Genomic DNA, 22,123 nt, shown 5'->3' on the forward strand with positions numbered 1-22,123 from the left:
GGCATGCTCGTTTGGGCCATGTGTCTCACTTTATTATTTCTCCTTTGAATAAAAAGTGTATATTATGTATGACTTCTTTGCTTCCTACTCCCATTATTTGCTCTAGTTTTTAACTCGCAAAAAGTCATAGACTACCATTTCAATATAATGACAAACAAGCATCTCATGTTTTGGATCTTATTCATTGTGATTTATAGGGTCCATCTCATGTTCCATCCAATTTGGGTTATAAATATTATGTCATTTTTGTTGATGATCATTCCCGATTTACGTGGCTCTATCCTTTAAAGTTTAAATCAGATTTTTTCTGCATTTTTCTTCAATTTCAAAAATTTATGGAAAATCAGTTTTCAGTTAAAATCAAAGTATTTCAAAGTGATGGAGGCACTGAATTTACAAATCATAATTTTCAAGATCATTTACTAAACTGTGGCATTCATCATCAAATGTCTTGTCCTTATAAATCGGCCTAAAATGGTCGTATTGAGTGCAAACATCGACATATAACTGAAACTAGTTTAGCAATGCCTTTTCACTCCTATGTCCTTCTGTAATTTTAGGTTGATGCCTTTAGAACGGCTACTTTCACCATTAATCAGTTGCCCACACCAATTCTTGATGGTCTATCTCCTTTTGAGTTTCTGTATGATAAGTCTTCTATTTATTACAATTTTCATCCCTTTAGTTGCCTTGTATTTCCATACTTACGTGATTATGCTTCTCATTAATTAAGCCCTCGAAATCATCCCTGTGTCTTTCTTAGCTACAATATGTCTCACCATGGCTTTCGTTGTCTTGATCATTCTACTAACCATGTATTTATTTCCAGGCATGCTATTTTTTATGAACTTAATTACCCTTTTAAAGGAACTCCTTGCTCTAGGCCCTTTCCTAACTCTCTTGTTAATGCATTTCTTGAGCCTACTACCATTCTAGTGGTTGAATTACCGACTTAGCTTGCTACTATACCACATCCGTGTGGTTCTTACTTAACTGACTCATCTTCTAATTTTGTACCTCTTTCAGATTTGCAGGTTATCCCTTTAGTGCATGAACCTTCGCATGCCTCAACCCTTTTGGCTGCTAATGTGGATCCTATCACTAATGTATCCTCTCCTTCAGCCTCGAGCCATCCTTCTCCAATTAGCACTCATTCGATGCAAACATAGGCTATATTAGGAATTTTCAAGCCTTCTCACCTATCCCATATGTGCACCGTTCCTCACACTAACCTATTACAATCTCTTCTCACCATGCGTGAGCCCAAAGGCTTCAAGTCCGCTGTTAGACATCCAGATTTGATTGCTGCCATGGAGGAAGAAATTCAGGCCTTTCATTAGAATCATATATGGGATTTGGTACCTCCATCACTTAACAAAAATGTTGTGGGCTCCAAATGGGTTTTTTACATCAAATACCTATCTGATGGCACTGTGGATCGTTTTAAAGCTCGTCTTGTTGCAAAGGGCTACACCCAACAACCGAGCCTCGACTTCACTGATACATTTAGTCATGTTGTCAAGGCTTCAACGGTCAGAGTTGTTTTATCACTGGTCGTCTCAAATAATTGGCCTCTCCGGCAACTTGACGTCAAAAATACATTTCTTAATGGCCTTTTACAGGAAGAGGTTTATATGGATCAATCCCTTAGCAATGTTGATCCTCAATATCCTACACATATTTGTAGGCTTCTTTGAGCTCTCTATGGCCTCAAACAAGCTCCACAAGCATGGTTCCATCACTTCAGCTCTTTTCTCTTGGCTTGTGGCTTTACTTATAATTTTGCTGACTCATTTTTATTTGTTCTCTCTAAGAATGATGACTTGATCTATTTATTACTCTATGTTAACGATATTGTCATGACTGGCAGCCATTCAGCACTCCTAAATGCATTTGTTGGCAAGCTAACTCGTGAATTTGCCACTAAAGACCTTGGATCCTTGAACTATTTTTTGGGCTTGGAAGCTCATCGCACATCTATTGGTCTTTTTCTTAGCCAAGTCATGTACGAGCATGAGATCTTATAGTGTGCACAGCTAGTTACTCCAAACCGGTGGGTACTCCCATGGTAATCGCTCAACATCTTTCCACAACTAGTCCTGATTTTGATGATCCATCCCTCTACTAGTCGCTCGTAGGTGCCCTTCAATATCTTACAATCGCTCGTCTTGATATTGCTCACGTTGTAAGTGTTGTCATTCAGTTCATGCATAAGCCATTTATTTCTCATTTTCAAGTTGTTGAAAGGATATTACATTATGTTAAGGGGACTCTTCGGTTTGGTTTATCTTTCACTCCATCTTCTTCTAGAGAACTCATTGCTTATTCAGATTCCGACTGGGCTGGGTGTCCGGATACACGTCGATCAGTTTTTGGTTATGTCGTTTATTTCGGTGGTGATCTATTGTCCTGGAGTTCCAAGAAGCAACCAACGATTTCTCGATCTAGTTGTGAATCTAAATATCAGGCATTGGCCCTTACTGCCACCGAGGTTAAGTGGCTACAGCATCTTCTTTGAGATTTTCATATGTCTTTTCCATCTCCTTCGGTTATGCTTTGTGACAATCAAAGCTCCATTTTTCTCGTTGTCAATCTAGTCTCTCATAAGCATTCTAAGCATATTGATTTGGATTATCATTTTGTGATAGAACTGGTGGCCATCAGAGAACTCAAGATTCGTTATGTTCCCACTTACTTACAAATTGCTGACATTCTCACCAAAAGTCTCGACCAACCTGCCTTTATTTTTTTACATTCCAAGCTTCGCATCTTTGATTCTGAGATGCTAGGCTTGCAGGCGGTATAACAGATATAGAAGGATCCATAAGATCCTCTTCAAATCATGTTGTACCTTTTACCAAAACTCAATCCTATGATTCTAGGCAATCCCTTGATTATAGACAATAGCATCATTATAGGCAATCCATTTATTATAGACAATAACTATAAATGTTTACGTTGACTTTGTATATTAATTACCTGTTGTAATATTGCTCGACATGCTCTATAAATAAGATGTGCACCACCAGACAATAAATCACGATATTTTACAAACCTTTTTATTCTCGATATTAAAAAACTAGAATCCTTCAGGTGGTTGTTGTTCACTAATTATCCAGGATTCAAACCTTAAAATCAATATTATGAGAAATTTATATTAAAAAAAATTAATTCACTTAGGTGGTGACCTTAATTATATATGTAAGACAAGTTCAACATTGTTAACCTAGAAGCAATAAGACAATATTTTCCATTTCAATAAAAAAGATGTTAGGGTTTGGTTAAATAATTAATTAATTAACATCCATTAAATTCCTCTTAAAATATGTTTCTTGCTTTTTTACTTTCTTCTCCGGCAGCCAAAAGATGAGAATAGTAATGCATTTTGTGTTATTTAAGACTTTAGATTTATAAAATAAAATTAATTGTTGAGAGTTGAAACAAAGTTTGTGATAATTTGAAGAGAGGACTAATTAGGTAGCTCCCTCCTCTATTTATAAGATTAGGACAGTATATATGTGTTATGGTGTAATCTAGTGCACAAGATAAATCTATACAAAAAAAAACATAATATTTATTATTTTACAACATATTCCATAATATTGAGAAATATGAGTAATTCTTATTAAAAAATAATATAAAATCATATTTATATATTGTGTCAATCAATACCTTAATTTTTTTAAATTAAAATGGCTATTTAACATAATATTACATTAATTTGTAATAATTAAGAGTTTAATTCTTATCACTGTTTTAAATCTTTTAAGAAAAATTCGATGACGATGTTGAGATTCAGAATTGGTTGTCTGTCAACGAAAAAAGATGGATTTGTACAATTATTTGGGAACGTGTTTGGATAATATTTTCTAAAAAAATGAATTTCTTTTACTTAAAAAGCCAATTTTCTAGTATATTTTTTTAGGTAATATTAACAAGTTCATCTCATCAAATAAAATCCGTGCACATCAATATTAACTAATTTCATAGCAGGAAAATGCAAAAACAATTTTTTTCTATGTCAGAATCCAACAAAACTTTCTTTTCCCTTTAGAAACCAAGAACCGAAAAATAATAAAAAAGAAGACAAGAGAACCATAATTCATGCTAATGGACCAAAACTGGTTGCATGAGGTAAGAAATTATTAGATGTTCATGTGAATCAATTCAATTATATTACATGGTGCAGGTGTACCAAATCAATCACATTAATATCATGAAGTTTTTCTTTTTCCAAAAAAGAATAATTTTAATATAGTTCAAAGTTGAGAAATTATTACTTCTTTTTGGTCTCTTCTTCGGCAAACCCAAGACAAGAGTAAGAAAGAACCCAATTGGCAGCCACAACAAATGGGTCTAACCCATGGGAGAAGCAAGAAAGAGCCCAATTGGCATCCATTACTCCACAAAAATAAAAGCTTTATTCTTATGATTATGATGGTAAGAGATTGCGTGTAAAATAATGATCGGAGCCTCGTGAGGAACATCTTGGAGTAGTGGTTTAGATTATTCTATAATAATTAATCAACCAAAATTGTAAAAGACAAACATCAAAATTGGAAGTTATTGTAACATTCGACCGTTGGAATGACAATGACCTGATTTAGCATTGTGACCATAAGCATATATTGAAATCTTGCATTTCTTTTTCAAGTTCCATGCGAAAGAGATTCTTGACAATTAATTGGCATATCTCACAATATAATTTAGAAGGAAAAAAACGAACATAGTTATGGTAATTTCTACAAATCAAAGATGAGAGAGCAAATCTTACAATATAATTTTTTTAGCTTGAAGAACATCTATGGTTCTTTTAAAAAAAACTATATATTAAATAATCATCTTAACTAAAAAACTTAAGCTCTTAAATGATTTTTCAAGATATAATTTTTATATATTATTTTTTAACACACATCATATGAAAAATCTATCTCAATTCAAAAATTTAAACTGTTATGTGAGATTTTAAAATATAATTTATATTATTTTCTAATAAGAGTAAAAAACAATAATGTATCAATAATGAAATTATTGAAAGAAAAATAGAGGAATGAATTCAGCAATACAAGATGGCAAAGTGTAAGAAAAAAATAATTTAGTTATAGAACCCATACTTTGGTTTATATTTTTTACTTTCTAGTACACGAGACATAAAATTGTTGTAAATTGTTGTTCTCATATATGGCTTTTGGATACTATCTCAATTTACTAAAAAAAAATCATGTTTTAAAATAATATAAATTTATTTTAAAATTATCAAAGAAATAAATTTATTTTTATATTTTTGTTTTCATTCATTTAACTACTAGACACGTTTCTATCTCTTTTATATTTATTTCTTCCGGCACATAAAAAAAAAAAAAAAAAAAACCCCTCAAATCTATGTGTCATCTTAATTCTATATGGTGAAAAGCACCTTGACATTGAGATTTTAAACACAAAATGGAAGCAACTAAAATGAAAGAAAGGAACACTTCTTATCTCTCTACCTTCATCTTATCTTATTTATGGCATGTCCACAAGTGTAGCTATCAATGACTGAAACCATGCAAGTTTTTTAAAAGAAAAAAAAATGACTGAACCATATGGATAGTGCTCTAATGAAAGATTTTGGGAAAACACTGTCCGCTCAACTTGGGGCTGAGAAAATGGGATTTGTTTCTACCTTTTTACGTTTATCACGCTCATTGTCTCTTAATTCATTTGAATATTTTGTCCATTTCTAAACAAGAAATTATTTTCTGAAGTTCGAGATCCAAAAAACAAAAACAAAAGGGAGTATACTAGTCCGTAGACTTTGTAATCTCAGGCTGTTATTTTCCTCTGGGTCAGTGTTAAGCACTTGGGGACCCTAGCTGATATGGAATGTCTATATATACATACAATACAAGATGCTTAAATTCCATGATGGATATGACATTTTCATAAAGGTACGTGGTATACACTGAGCTAGTAGCTCAAATGCTCACTCAAATTTGTAAATTTCAGGTCCATTAATGAGCTTAGATTAGAGTTCTAGTAATTAAAACCAATGAATGAAGCTGAGTCTGAATATTTCTCCATTTGCTGCTATGGTTTTATGCCTAAAAGAGTTGGGAGTTGTGTACGTTCTGTGCCCTTTCAATCGCTGTTATAAATAGAAAGATAATTGCAGGCTGATGATGAACATTAAGGAGCATGTATATATATATGTATAGCCAATTTTAAGTCGAGCTCTTAATGCAGTTAGGTTACCATATTTGAACTCCATTTGTAGTCATGAGAGTCATTCTTCTGCTTCAAAGTGATTGTAAGCTAAAAATGGTCTTTTCTTGGACAAGTTGGCTCTTAGGCACTGGGCAGGGAGTCTAACCAAGGATTGCGAATAAATCACGTTGGAATTCTTCATTAAGAACATTAATCTTGTGTCCAAAGCCTAATTAATGACATTATCCATGTATCTTGGAGGATTAAGGGATATATAACCTGCTCCAAGGTTAAAAACCAAGATAATTATAGTAAACAATTTCATTCCATACTCTTTTGAAGACTAATTATAGCTAGCCACATGCAAGAACCATTCTTCCAAGGGTACTTAAAATCAAATTAACACTAGATGCATGAAAACCAAAGCTGCCAGTAAAAATAAAGCATTTTTCACGAGCATGGATCATCCGGATTTAAAAATAATCTACTTTTTATTCAACAATTCTCGCCCGATTCAGCATCCGAATCCAGAAGCTAAAAACAAAAACAAAGTAGAATGATATTCATCTCCAAAAACCCAATAAAAAAGGAAGAGGTAAAGCATTTTGCCAAGGTCTAAGTACAATTTAAACAAACCACCCTTAAGGCCCTAACAGATATAGCTAGGGACACATCAAGTTCTGGGACGACTTAGACACCTTTTGGCTTGGCGGCAATAAAGCTGATGCACTGCACTTGACGCGTGTTGTCGAATCCGATTATACGGATAAAGGCGTTAGGGTAAGCTTTCTTTGCCTCCTCAAGCTCAAGCAACACTTGAGATGCCTCAGTGCATCCAAACATGGGTAGCTTCCACATAGTCCAGTAGCGTCCATCATAGTACCCTGGTGAGCTGTGGTGCTCACGGTAGACCCAACCTTTCTGCATAATCCAACATATACAATTAATTTCACAAAAGAAAAAATAAGTCTGTGTTTTTACAAGGTATATACAGCTAAAGATTCCCATCTAGTTATCACTGAATCGACCATGCATAGACTAATTCCTTTTTTCATACATTCATAATTTTGATTGAGCTTCTAATTTCAATAACCATGTCAGACTCAAGCATCTGGTTAAATGAGACGACAATTTAGTGTTTATAATCATAATGTGTTCAATGTGATAGTATAGGTGCAATTAATTTAGTACTCTAGTGATAAAAAGCACAAAGCAGGGCTCCAATTCTACATTTCTACTCTCTGTCCTTAATTAATCATCTCCTCGTAATAATAACAACAATAATTAGTGAGAATTGTGTGATTATGGGATTGGATTTATCACCTCCAACTCGAATTCCAAGCAAGGAACCCACTTCGAGCGAAGAAGGTAATCAATTTCCTTGGCCAATTCCTCCTCTGTGAGATCTGGAAGGTAAGAAAGAGTCTCGAACTTCTTCAATCCAGTTGGTGGCCACACCTATATTTAAAATGTATGAACATTTTGTTGTGGTCGAAACAACAACAACAACCAAAAACAGTGAGCACAGAAGACTAATTGCCAAGTTGGTACAATAAAATTAAGCGTGCTAGCTGTACTGAATCTACCGATATCGAAGTATGAAGTCTGTCTATATTAGGTTACCTGCATGCATTGAACTCGTCCACCATTGCTTGCAATGGAAGTAATGTCATTAGCCTTTCTGGTACTGACTGGGAAAGCTGCGGCAGACTTGAGACCATTGAATGGTGCCACCATGTTGGCTTGTACCGGGGTGCGGTTGACGGTGGCAACGGCTGCCGATGAGATCATAGAGGAGGAAGCCATCTCTTACAAGCTTGTAAGCTATGCAGTGCTCCCTATAAATGTGATATTCTGAACTCGCTTTACTGTCACTTCCTATATATAGTGCTTCAACTTGTCCCCCTCGTATCCTACGGTCACAAATCAGTGGAGTTGATAATGAGCGGAATTTGACCGTTCGATACGATAAGTGATGACATTACACTATTCTGTCCACATGAAGGTGGGAATTCTTTTGATGCTAGCCTCATCGTTAGCACCACAAAGAGGTTTCCACGTGGAAGAAGCTCGATGACCTTATCTCATCCCATGGAGGACGTCATGGATGTGTGATGCTAGTTAATTTATGGCTTTATGGTTCTTGCTGAGGCAGCCTTTCGATTAATTCCACTCTCTCTTTCAGCTCCCTTAATTTAAGATATTTATGACCACTTCTGTGGTTCTTGCCAGCTTGCCATTGACACAGTGATTTTAGAGCTTAGTTTACTTCATATATATATATATATATATATATATATATATATATATGAAGTTAATGTCAATTTGGGTCAATAAGATTTTTTAAAAATAATATTGTTTCATATTTAAAATAAAAAAATTTAGAGTTAACCAATTAGGTTTGGCTGGATTCACTAGATTTTACCTTTTTTTTTTTAGTTGGAGCAATTTCATTATGGAAAGTAAAACCAAAACATTCATGAAAGCTCAACAATCTGGTTTTTAGTATTGGTTTGGAATTGCGATCCAAATAAAGATCATTTAAAATTTAATTTTTTTTATTTAAAATTTAATTTTTTTTATTTAAAATTATTTTTTTATATTTTTTATTATTATTTTGATGTCAAGAATAAATCTTAATAAATAAATAAAATATTATTTTAATACAACTCTAAATAAAAAATAATAATTTAAAAAACAACACCCTCAAAACCTCAAAATTTAAAGCAATACGTGGTCACAAGTAAGCAATGCTTTAGGTCCTCTAACGATCAAATCCAGCTCAGTATGCATTGAAAATGGCCAAGTAAACAAGGAGTGGACAGGGTTCTTAATGGTCTGGTCCAGTACTTTCTTAGGGAAAAAAAAAAGAAAATGGTCTAGCAGTTTAAATTAGCCCAAAGAAGAATGCCATGGGCCCATGGCTATTTCTATAGAGAAGTCGGGCTAAAACCATTTCCAGCCCATTATAATCTCACCTCCGTTACACATTACTAAACAGCCCAGCAACTCCCTCTTCTTTTTTTTTTTCTTTTTTTTATTTTGGACCTGTTTGAGAGAATAGTTGTGATTACTTTTTAAAGTGTTTTTCATGCCGAAATACATCAAAATAATTTTTTATTATTTTAAAAAAATTATTTTTAAGATCAGCGTATCAAAACAATCCAAAACATAAAAAAAAATTTAATTTTTAGCAAAAAACAAAAATTAAAATTTTTTAGAAAGCGAGTTAGCCCGCGTTTTCAAACGCTATCTCTCTTGTAAAAAATGTAATTTGCTATGGACAACTTAGATGGTGAAGATTTTGTAAGAATTTTGTTTTCGACTCCAATGTGTTATGAACTTCTAATGATTAAATTTATAAAAAAAATTCTCACGTGTTAGGAAATTCTTGTTTCATTTGACATCATTGTAGCTTTTTAATAGAAAAATGTCAAATTGTTTTCAAAATAGTTTCATGCTATTTATTGCATGAAATAACGGAAAATGCCAATAAATATAGTTGTTGGAATACTCAATTGAGAAATGTCCAATCCTTTAGGAATTCAATTGGGAAAATTAATTTGTAGTTCTGGGATCCGATTAAAATTGATGGATAGGTTGGATGCTGATATGATTCCCTCCTAAAATCTCTTATTTATTTGAATGAGCGAGAGTGACTCTAAATTTAAGGTTCTTGAATTTGCAATTTGATTAAAATTTGTATCACAGACTCACCATGGCTTTAATAGCCAAAAACAAATATTTTATATATATATATATATATATATATGTGTGTGTGTGTGTGTGTTTTATTTTTAACATAGTACATTGGAGGTAAAAAAACACTAAAAAATTAATTGAACTTTTTTTCAAAAAAAATATATTTAAAAATAAAAGCAATCAAACTCAGAAAAAGAGAACCTTCTTAGTTGTACACAAAAAAAAAAGTACATTCTGCCGACCATCTAGGGTTCGAGTGCAAATCTCTACCAAGTTACATACATAATTTAATCCACGTTGGGTGTCCTAAGATTACGTGATGTAATTGAGATCAACTAAATTAGTTAATGCTGTCCCTTGATTATAATTATAAGTGTTCTCTTAATCATGATTAAGATATTAATCGCCAATGTTCATACACAAAAAACCAGAAACCAGTCACCTGTTTTTAGCTCAGAAAATGGGATGGAACCATCGAAAAAGACTTCCTGAAAACCGGGAGCTTGAAACGGCGTTTTCGAGGGGGATGTATATGTGGCGAGTGGTCTCATATTCTTCCCCTTTTACATGTCTGAACGCACTGCCGCCTCTTCATGCTTTCTTGGACCTTTTCTTGCATGGATGCCACCTCTCTAATTTCACCTTTTTCTAGACTATGGGTTGCCCCTTTTCCCATATGGACTTTAATTAAATTAAATTACACTAATAGTTAGCATTAATTTTCTCTTATAATTTATTTGAAAAGAAAAGAAAATCACGAAAATGTTTGGTTCTTGTAATTTATTTGAAACCACAAATTGAATATATATATGCGCGTGGGGTAATTAAAGTTTTTTATTATTATTATTAACGTGGATGTACGGGTTAGCTTGCGCTCACCTTGACTAATCTTCACGGACCCTGAAATTAACAACAATGTAAACCTCCAATGATCCTGAGGTTTGTGAGACTCGAACTGATGATCTTTAGGAATCAAAGATAGAAAAACCAGTTAAGGTCACCTCACAATATTAATTATATTAATTAGAGTCTTATTATTATTATTATTATTATTTTATTTTTTTTTGTGGTGGGGTGTTGAAAGTTGAATGGCAATAATTGGTTGAAAATCTTAATCTTTGCATAGCATAAATGGGTTCAATGCTAAATTGTTTTAGGTACTACAAGTCATGATGAGCCACCATGGTCATTAAATACGAAAATAATCTATGTGGGCTTCTTAATTTGGTCTAATTAGCACCTTGATTGGCTCAACAATTTCCAGGGGGGATGAACCTAACAAAAAGCAACACTAAGAAAATCACAAGAGGGAATGTTTTCTTATAAAAGATTGGTCATGCAACAGAGCATACGCATTACGACAACAGTGATTACACCGTGAAATCACATTCATTAACCATAATCAAGATGTTGATATCATTGGAAAACAATTAAAAATTGCTGCTATGAATCGACTAATTGGACGATAAGGGAGAGTAGACTCGATAAGAATAACAGTTTTTTTTATTTTTTAAATAATAATATTGAGAAGGTGAGGTGGTCTTCCAAATAACTAGCTAGCAGCCGTCCATGTGCTAAATCACAACAAATATAGCTGCATGACAGCCTAGGCGGCAGTCTTTCGATGAGTTATTTGTGTATGTCTCAGCTGCTCAGCATGCAAATTATTTTCCATTTAAATGATTCCACTATTCCATATTCAATGAAATCATCGAGCAACTAAAAGGTTTAAAATCAATGGAATAATGGTGGTTACGCACATGAAGAAGAAAGAAACATGAACACTGGTTTAATTTCTTCCTTATGGTCGGCTTTGAATCTTCGCCATGCCCGGCCTAGCCACACTTGCAGAGATCATTACAAAGCACTGGTTTAATTTAGCAAAGGCAGCATCACTTTCATAAATACTTGGAGCTAGCAGCTAAGGACAAGCAAACATATATATAGTAGTTTTATTAAATAGCTATCAAATATTAGAAGACGCTCCCGTATGCTACCTTCACATTTTGCACGAATTTCATCACCTTAATTGCTGTTTAGACGTGCAATTATTCCTTTGGATTCTGAGATCAAGTCCTACTTTTTCTTGCATTTCAATATTTGTTAAGATATATGCCCATTAAAGTTACGTGATTACAGCAAATAAATTCCTTTTCTTGATAGACGAAATCGAAGTACGGATGAAATTGGATATTCGTAGCTAAGTCTAGTGAAAGAAATATTCTTTAGCATGATCTTTTTGGAAGGCCAGGGACTAATTAGTGAAACTGTATAATTCTTTCTAATAATCTTTCCTTTTATTTTTGTTAGCGTTACTAGAGAACAATATAAATCATATCTTAAAACCTCACTTAACAGTTTAAATTATTAGGTTGAATTAGTTCTTTGACATGGTATCAGAGCCTTCATGACCAAGCGATCATGAGTTTGAATCTCACAATCTCTATTTATTTGATGAAAAAATTAAATACAAAATAATCTCGACTTGTGCAAGTTTCAAACTCAAAGAGTTTTCTCGTAAGGGTATATTAGAAAATAATATTAATAATGTCTTGAAATCTTACCTAACAACTTAAGTTATTGTGTTGAATTGATTTTTTTCACCGCTCTAAACATTCTTAAATGATTAATCATCATTGGATTTAGCTCCAACATTAGCTTCATGGCTCCTTTCCCTTGAGATCGTTGGATATTGCTTATCTTCTACATAACGAATCATTCATCTAGCAAAAACATACCAAAATGAGTACATTTTTTCCCATGTTTGGAGGCTTTGGTCCTCATAATACATGCCTTTGGTCCCATAACACATGCCCCATATTCCAAAGCCAATGGTTTTCAGAAAGATGGTTTTTGCTTTCCCAAAAACCTGGAGCTGATTACTAGACACCATCATAGTACCATCGTGGTGGTTTCCAAATAAACTGAAAATAATTTCGCACTTGACATGATCTTATTCAAAAAGTGGAGATGCCACGGGTGATCTTCGCATTTTGCATGCATGTTTTGGACAGTCGTGCATGAAATTTTCACCCCTTTAATTTCCTCTCAAACTCATCCTCCAGTAACTTCAGGTTTTGAGAACATTCAGAACCTCATTACTTTCCTGCATATTTTTGTCCTCGTATAATTATGAAAGACAGGGAAAAAAGAAGAACAAAAAATCCCAAAATAAGTAGTTTCTCCTCGTGTATTTATTATTTATACGAAAAGAAAAGAAAAGAAACCTTGCGTATTTTTGTCTTCTAGCAACCATCAAATATTCAGACTTCCACCGACTTAAAACGGGTCTTTTTTTCAATTATTGAGGATTATATAATTGATGAAAACTTTAGACAGAATTGCGTTTTTATAGCTGCATCTTGTGTTTGATGGAATGACTAAGCTTGATCATTGGTTGGTGAAGTGACATCTACGCTCCCCTGCAAAAATAAACAAGAACAGTGTGAAGAGCAGGAGAAATATACGTGAAGAGCGGAGGAGAAGCAATGTGGTTTTGTGGCTATGAATGGAGTTCTATATCTTGTATTGTTTACTTGGTTTATTTAGAGTGTGGTAGGTATTATGTTAGTTTTTGTAGTTGTGATTTGAAAAAAAATTGTTTTATAAAAAGTATTTTTAGTTGAGATTGGTTTGGTATTTATATATGTTTGGTTAAAACTGTGGTTGAAATTGAGGTTGAACAAAAAATAATTTATATTATCTATAATTCCATCACGTACGAAATTCATTCAACAAAAACTATATTTTTCATGATTTTTTAAAGTGTAACAACATCAAGTTCTTCATAACTTGAGATTTTTCCTATTTAAATTTTTTTGATATTACCTGCGTTACATGGGAAATTATCTAATTGTTGCTATAATATATGGTATAAATTAGTAACGTAAAATGATAACAGCAGTGGTTGTGTAATAATAAAAGTAAAAAAATGAAAACAGAGGAGAGGTGGGGAAAGGGAATAAAAAAAATTAAAAAAAACAGAGTTGGCTCAAATTCTCTTGCAGTATTTGACTCCCTCATACACTAATTAAAACGGTTTTTTCTTAAATTAGCATATTTTAATTATGTTATATTTTATAAACATGAAATTTAAGAAATATTATTATTAAAATGATATATTTAAGCATCACGCTTTTAAAATACAACAATTTTAAATATTATATTTTAAAATATTTTTTAAACACAATAACTTAAAATATCTGTTTTGAAAGTGCGAAATCAATTATAATGGAAGATATTTTTTTTATCCCATCAGTGAGAGCTAGCGGAAACCTGCAAAAAAAAAAAAACAAAACTCAGCATAGGGTATGTTTGTTTCCTGGAAAGTGGTTTTCGGGAAATCATTTTCCAAACTTTCCTGTATTTGTTTGTCATTAGAAAAGTTGGTCAACGAAAAACACTTTTCGGTCAACAGAAAACACTTTCCAGTCAAAGAGAAATTTGGCTTGATTTTCAGGAAAGCGTTTTCCTTTTATTTTCGGCAGAAAACACTTTCTGGAAGTTGTGAAAAATTTAGAAATGTCATATTATTTGCTGATTATATCAAATTTGGTCCTCAAACTTTTGATTGCTATATATATATATATATTGTTTTGAATATTTGTTTTTCAATTTCATCCCTTAGAATTTAATTTTTATATTAACCTTGGTCCTCATTTTTATAATTTTTATTTGCTTTTCCCTTATTATTTTTTAATTGAAATTTTTTATCTATCAAATTTGGTCCTCATTCTTTTGATTGTTACTTATTTTATTTGAAATAATTTATAAAATGTTAATTATTTTAATTTTAATTTCTTCATCTTTCAAATTTTTTTTATTTTTTAGATTTGATCTCTATTATTTTGATTATTATTTATTTTATTTGAGATAATTTATGAAATTATATTTTTTTTCAATTTCATTCTCATTCAACTTTTTAATTTGTAAGATTTGTTCCTCGTTATTTTAATAAACTTGAAAAAAATAAAACATTAATAAGTTATTTTCCAGCTCATTTTCCATGACATAACCAAACACTGGAAAGTGTTTTCCAACTTATTTTTCATTACACTACCAAATATCAGAAAATAATTCACTTTCCCGAAATTTATTTTTTTAAAATTTACTTTCCAAATAGAAATTACTTTCCAGCAAACAAACAGGTCATAATCGATATTATTTTTCTTCCATGCCTCTATCATTTTTAGATGGGTTCTATCAATAGCTTAGGGGGTTGTGACCGAGAGGAGAAACTAGCGAAAAGGAGAAGGTTGGCGTGCAGGAGCTGCTGAAGGAGATTTTGTCGCAGCTTGGCCGAATTGGGTTTGGTTGAAGGAGGAGTTGGTTCTACTATTACATACGTGGTGGCTGTTGTTGTTGACCACAGTGAAGAGTGGAGGAGTTGTTGGCTGTCGGCTAGAGGATGGGAGCTTTTTGTGTTGTTGGTGGTGAGGAGTTGCTTGCCGTGAGTTGAAGGGAAGGGCTTAGTGTTGACACTTGACAGTGGATATGTTCTCCACTGTTCACTTTGTAAGAGTGAACAATGAAAATGTAAAAATACAAAACGCTGATGAGAAGCATGAAAAAATTATTTTATCAAAAACTGAGGTTAAACTTTATTTTTAGTGGGTACCATGAACCAAACCACAACTTTATTTTATAGCTAAATACTATATTATTGAATTTAATAAAAACATAGCAACTACCGTAAATACAAACGACCTCGTTTAAAGATCAGTTTGCCTCGGGAAAAATGATATAATAATGGATAGTAATTACATTTTCTCTCTCAGGTGCTTCTCCGAGGAGACATGGTAACAGGAAATAGCAGATGGTTAAGAAAGGTGGGTGTCGTATTGGTAATTACCGAGGAGAGCGCGACGCCTTCTAATTATCTTGCAACTTGTCACCTTGCATTGTGATATGTATCGCGATGCGTTTGGATTATCAATACATTGAAGCTTTTTAGAAATAGTTTGTTTTGTGTTTTATAAGATATTTTAAATTGTTTTGATATACTAATATTAAAAATAAATTTTAAATTATAAAAAATATTATTTCAATATATTTATAAATAAAAAATACTTTAAAAAATAATTTTTATTACAATATCAAACTAGTCCATTTAATCTGCGGTAATTTTTATATATATAAAAAAAAGGTCTTCCACCATCAATAATGATGTATTAAGATATTTTAATATAATGCAAAATATGTTCAGTTGGTTTTCACTTTTTCTTAAATGGTGTTGTATAGAAATTTAATATATATTTTTTGATCATATTACTCCCATTTAACCTATAGTCTCTCGGTCTCTCCAATTAATTAAAAGAACGGAAATATGGCAATAAATTTCTTGGGAATTTTTTTAAATCCAGTCACGTTCAAATTCTTGCACTGGGTGGCTGTAAACAAATATATATATATATAACTTGAGCAAATTGTCTTCCTACATGAATATCCATCCAAGGACGAATTCGGGGAGTTGCTAGAGGAGTCTTGATAGTGCTCTTGAATGATGAACAAACCATGCTTTGTTCTCGCCGAAAGGATTGACAAAGGTTAAAGCTTGAAGATTTGGCCACCAAACAAAAAGATTTTTGATATCTTTTGTTCTCCCAAATTAATTAATTTGCCAAATATGAAAGTATAATTTGTGATATTATATTAGTTATTTTTAAATTTATATACAACTAGAAAGTGAAATTTTATGTGATGATATTTTTATTATTTGTTTAGATCACGGGGTTTATATACTATTTTCTATATTTTTTTTAAAATAAATCTAAAAAATAATTAATAAGATATCATTACAATCACCATATAATTTTCCCTCCTAGATCCTTCTTATAGCCATTATTGCAGATTTTGTATTAGTTATACTATCAAATTCGTCATAGAGCAAAGATTTTTCATTCATTTTCAATTCTTTTTTCCCTTGAGAGAAGTTATCAAGTTGAGTTATTCAGTCAAAAAAAAAAGGGTCAATTTTTAATAATTATGTGCTTAAACACAAGTGGTCAATTCAATTTAAAGTTTAAAATAATTCAATTCTATGCATCTAGCAGTATTTATCAAATTCCCATGGTCAAAATAAACTAACTCTACCTATTATAGAAAAATCATCTCAATGATCAAGGATTCAAGAATGATTTCCTAGATAGATGAATATATAATTATCTTTTTTATTAAATGATTTTTAAAATGGAGGTTCAACGGGTTTTGAATTATTTAATGAAAATAATCTTTTTTTTATTACATAACTATAATTGAGAAACCTCAAAACTATATTTTATTGTAATTATAATTTTAAAAGTATTTAGTTAATTAACACGTACCATAATTTTACATTAGTCTTATTGAAAACTCTTTCTTTAAACCTTGGCTACAAAAAATTATAATTTTAAACTTTTTTTAAACTTTTTTTTTCAAATTACAATATCAAAAACTAACACAATGTCAAACACACACTAAATCTGGAGGCTATATCCTTACTCCTTGTTTTCTTTTAAGTGAATTTCACCCAAACAGAAGCAACATAAAAAAAACAACAAGCACAATAATACATAATTGTGCTGAAAAATGGATCATACAGGAACCCTTGTCACACAGTGACATCAGCCGGAACTCTCAAAAAAATAATTATTGAGAAAAATTAGAGTTGTTATCTAGTAATTAGAGGAAATTAGGAATTTTAAAAACTAGCATTGGTTATAGAGATTCAGAAAAACGACATCACCCTTACCACATTCTTTCTTATTAAATATTACATTCACTATATTTTTTTTTCTAGATTTGTCTTTGCACAACAACTGTGACCTACTCGGGTTATTATTGGTGATCTTTTTAATGTCATTAGATTTATCTTGTCAAAATTTTTCTAAAGATACTAATAATGTCGTAATTAGAGCTTCACTGTATTTCCAAATTTTTTTTTGTTTTTTTTTTCATTGTACCTTTTATTTTTTCAAGAGAGTTATTTCATCTATATTTTAAAAAATATGCTAAAAAACAAAAATAGCACAATTTTGGAAGGTTGCATTTAATTAATTCCAAGAGCATGCGGCAATTGGATTCATCACTGACAATCTGAAAAGTGATTGCCACGCGCTGGCTTCAAAAATTGCATGGCATTCTTGGACACTATTGCATGCGACTGTCAGCACTTTTATCACCTGGACTTGTCCACGTGTCATGTCGATGGCTTCCAAATGTAACGGAAACCATCTCTTTGTTTTTCTTGTTTAATTTATTGGCAACCTCTCTCCCCGTTGCTGTGCGTGTGTTGCGGGTGCTTTTTAAATAATTTTTTATATCAAAATATATGTCAATAATGTTTTTTCAATTTTTAAAAATCATTTTTGACATCAGCACATCAAAACGATCCAAAACATACAAACCATATTAAATTTTAGCACAAAAAAAAATTCAAATTTTTTAGGAACGCGGGTTGAACCGCCTTCCAAAACGCTGATGGTTTGGTTTCACGGCATTGTTCTAGGTTTTGGTTGCATCAGTTTCCAAGAAAAGGTTTTCGACTCGTATGATTAATTGATGTCCAGCCGAGTTGGAGATTGCTAATCGCCAGCCGCTAGAAATAAATCCATCATGAAAATATTAACAAAATCTAAACCATCTTTTTTTAAAAAAAATATATTGTTTACTATAATATTATTATAATGACGATTTTAACATTTACATCAAAAATCTTAAAATAGCTATTGGAGATATTAAGTTTTTTTAACCAGATGGATTAGTTATTACCAAATAAATATATGATAAATAATTTTTTTTGCATTTCAAAAAAAATAATAAAATGATTAAAATACAATTAAAAAAAATAAAATTAGTGTAAATGAGCAATTGGCGGCAATGAACAATTTGATATTTTCACAAATTCATTATTATCATGTTAGATAAGAGTCAATTTGGTATCTGATTATATATAAATCAAATAAAATAAATCAAAAGCACGGTGAAATAACCAAAATACTCTTTAAAACATAAATATTAAAACTTCAAATTCGAGGAGGAGAGATAGAGAAGAAAGAAAAATAGGTCATTGACACAAAATCTGATACCATTGGGCCACATGTGATGCCTTATAATGGAGGGTTCATTGCGATGATTACAAACGTCGCCGCAAAATGTTGTCTTTGACGATTGGATGACCACCCACGCATGGCTAGAATGGCACATAAGGCGCTCACGTGCAGACAAGTGCAACACACTTATCTGACTTTTTTTTTAATAATTTTTTTATTTGTTAAATTATCAAGCAACCCTAAGTGTATCTCAATATTTAAAAAAAATTACATGAGCAAAGGATGAAAATAATAAAATGATTAAAATACAATTAAACAAATAAAATTAGCGTCAATGAGCAATTGGTGGCAATGATCAATTTGATATTTTCACAAATTCATTATTATCATGTTAGATAAGAGTCAATTTGGTATCTGATTATATATAAATCAAATAAAATAAATCAAAAGCACGGTGAAATAACCAAAATACTCTTTAAAACATAAATATTAAAACTTCAAATTCGAGGAGGAGAGATAGAGAAGAAAGAAAAATAGGTCATTGACACAAAATCTGATACCATTGGGCCACATGCGATGCCTTATAATGGAGGGTTCATTGCGATGATTACAAACGTCGCCGCAAAATGTTGTCTTTGACGATTGGATGACCACCCACGCATGGCTAGAATGGCACATAAGGCGCTCACGTGCAGACAAGTGCAACACACTTATCTGACTTTTTTTTTAATAATTTTTTTATTTGTTAAATTATCAAGCAACCCTAAGTGTATCTCAATATTAAAAAAAAATTACATAAGCAAAGGATGAAAATAATAAAATGATTAAAATACAATTAAACAAATAAAATTAGCGTCAATGAGCAATTGGCGGCAATGATCAATTTGATATTTTCACAAATTCATTATTATCATGTTAGATAAGAGTCAATTTGGTATCTGATTATATATAAATCAAATAAAATAAATCAAAAGCACGGTGAAATAACCAAAATACTCTTTAAAACATAAATATTAAAACTTCAAATTCGAAGAGGAGAGATAGAGAAGAAAGAAAAATAGGTCATTGACACAAAATCTGATACCATTGGGCCACATGCGATGCCTTATAATGAAGGGTTCATTGCGATGATTACAAACGTCGCCGTAAAATGTTGTCTTTGACGATTGGATGACCACACACGCATGGCTAGAATAGCATATAAGGCGCTCGCCTGCAGATAAGTGCAACACACTTATCTGACTCTTTTTTTTAATAATTTTTTTATTTGTTAAATTATCAAGCAACCCTAAGTGTATCTCAATATTAAAAAAAAAAAATTACATAAGCAAAGGATGAAAACACTTGTGAGCCGTAGCATAATTTATGTTTGCTTTAAGAGTAAAACTATCATTTTACTATATATATATATATATATATATATATATATATATATATATATATAAAGACCAGAGAGCCCTTCACTACAAGTTTATTTTATTTTATTTTATTTTTGTTTTTAAAAATCGTGTAATGGGGCAGTGCAGGGGACAGATTAGAGGAGAAACATCTAAGCATATAAAATTCTTAGCTAGAAGCTTGCGGTTTCACATTAGATTCTGCAACTGGTAATAGATTAGTTCATTATTTTATGCAAAGGAAGCAAGTTGAACCTTGAGACGGGGGCCAGACGCCCTTGGATAAGGAAAGACAGAGCTCAGAAAAAAAGGTCAAGTCCAATAATTTAATCTAGAAAAATAAAATAAAATAAAAACATAATCACATGTCTTTGTCTTCCAAAATCTTAGCAGCCACCTATTCATTGAATATTTAATAATTACAGTATGATTTTAATATTTTACAAATTAATAACTTTGATTAAATAGTATTCTTGTTTGATTTCAATTTTAATTTGGAATTTAAATTATATCTCAATTGATTTATTTTACCTGAGAATGTATTAAATTGATGTTTTCTTATTAGTTTTTGGAAGGTTTTGATTGGTTGATGTAAAAAAATATGAAAAAACATTATTTTCATATATTTTTATTTAAAAAATATCTTGCATCACCATACCAAATATACACTTAGCAATCGAATTTGTTTCAATTACACCTCTACAAAAGACTCATCTCATAGTTATTTCTATGAAAATAAATATTAAAGTAGTTTTTGAGATTGTAGTAGTGATTTTTTTAAAGTGTTTTTCATTTAAAAATACATTAAAATAATATTTATTTATTTATTTTTAACTTTAATTATAAAAATATTTTAAAAATATTTTTTGAACACAAAAACAAACACAATTTAAATGTATGATTGAAAAAAGATCATGGATCATGAACCAAAATGATTTGGAATTAGTAATTTTATACAAATTTTTAGGTTTCAAACTTTTATTTAAAAAGTACATTTGAAAGTTAATATAAAATCATTATTGAAACTTTGATTAAAATAATTATTTTTATTGTGTTTGATAATGTGATATATGATATTTTTTAAAAGTGTTTTCAATTAAAAATATATTACAATAATGTGTTGATATTTTTTTTAATTTTTTATATCAGTATATCAAAACCATTAAAATTACTTAAACAAAATTAATTTAATATTTTTTAAATAAAAAAATACTTTAAAAAATAATATCAACTACAAAAATAAAAACTCCCTTAAATCATATAAATCCAGTCCGGTTTGGTTTTAAATACTTTTTTAATATTGGGTTCGATCAATGGACCCAAACCCACAAATTAATTAATAAAATAAAGAGAGAAGGTTAACTTTGAGTTTTAACTGATCTAAAGTCTAATCAGATAATCCTATGTGTAATTAATTCAAGTTGTTAGTCATGTGTTCGAGGATAAGCACAAGGAAACAAAGCGAAAAAACCCACTCCAAAACCGATGGCTAAATTGGTCATGTAGTGCGCCCACAGTCCCAAAACAACACACACAAAACCAGAAACCAGTTACTTGTTTTCCCTATAAGCGGTTTCAGCACACGACCTCCCGAAAACCGGGAGCTTTAGTTTTTTCTTTTTTCTTTTTTTTTTTTAATACCGGGAGCTTCTCGTGGACCCAAACGCTCTTTTCCGATTATGTGGCGATTCGACCGCACTCTGACACCAGTACGTGGATGCCACGCGCTTCATCTTTTCTTCTTAAAATTTGGATCCACTTGCAATCCTGCTCTAACATTTTCCTTTTCTCTGTGGATACTTGTAATAT

The 22,123-nt window shown here is 31.4% G+C and overlaps 1 protein-coding gene across 2 annotated transcripts; it reads right to left on the reverse strand.

Annotated features, from left to right (window-relative positions):
• Nucleotides 1-6,658: 6,658 nt before the first annotated feature.
• LOC7477424 (ribulose bisphosphate carboxylase small subunit, chloroplastic) lies at nucleotides 6,659-8,062 on the reverse strand. Of its 2 annotated transcripts, none has more exons than XM_024598703.2 (3): nucleotides 7,810-8,062; nucleotides 7,517-7,644; nucleotides 6,659-7,107 (listed from the first exon to the last, which is right to left on the reverse strand). In XM_024598703.2, the coding sequence occupies exons 1-3, from the start codon at nucleotides 7,990-7,992 to the stop codon at nucleotides 6,945-6,947; spliced, it is 474 nt and encodes a 157-aa protein (XP_024454471.1). In that variant the 5' UTR covers nucleotides 7,993-8,062; the 3' UTR covers nucleotides 6,659-6,944. The 2 variants fall into 2 exon arrangements, with proteins under 2 accessions (XP_024454471.1, XP_002305162.3); XM_002305126.4 differs by having other exon boundaries at nucleotides 7,510-7,644; nucleotides 7,810-8,058.
• Between the last annotated feature and the right edge of the window lie 14,061 nt (nucleotides 8,063-22,123).

This window comes from Populus trichocarpa, chromosome 4 (genome assembly GCF_000002775.5).
Source record: "Populus trichocarpa isolate Nisqually-1 chromosome 4, P.trichocarpa_v4.1, whole genome shotgun sequence".
In the NCBI taxonomy this organism is placed as follows: domain Eukaryota; kingdom Viridiplantae; phylum Streptophyta; class Magnoliopsida; order Malpighiales; family Salicaceae; genus Populus; species Populus trichocarpa.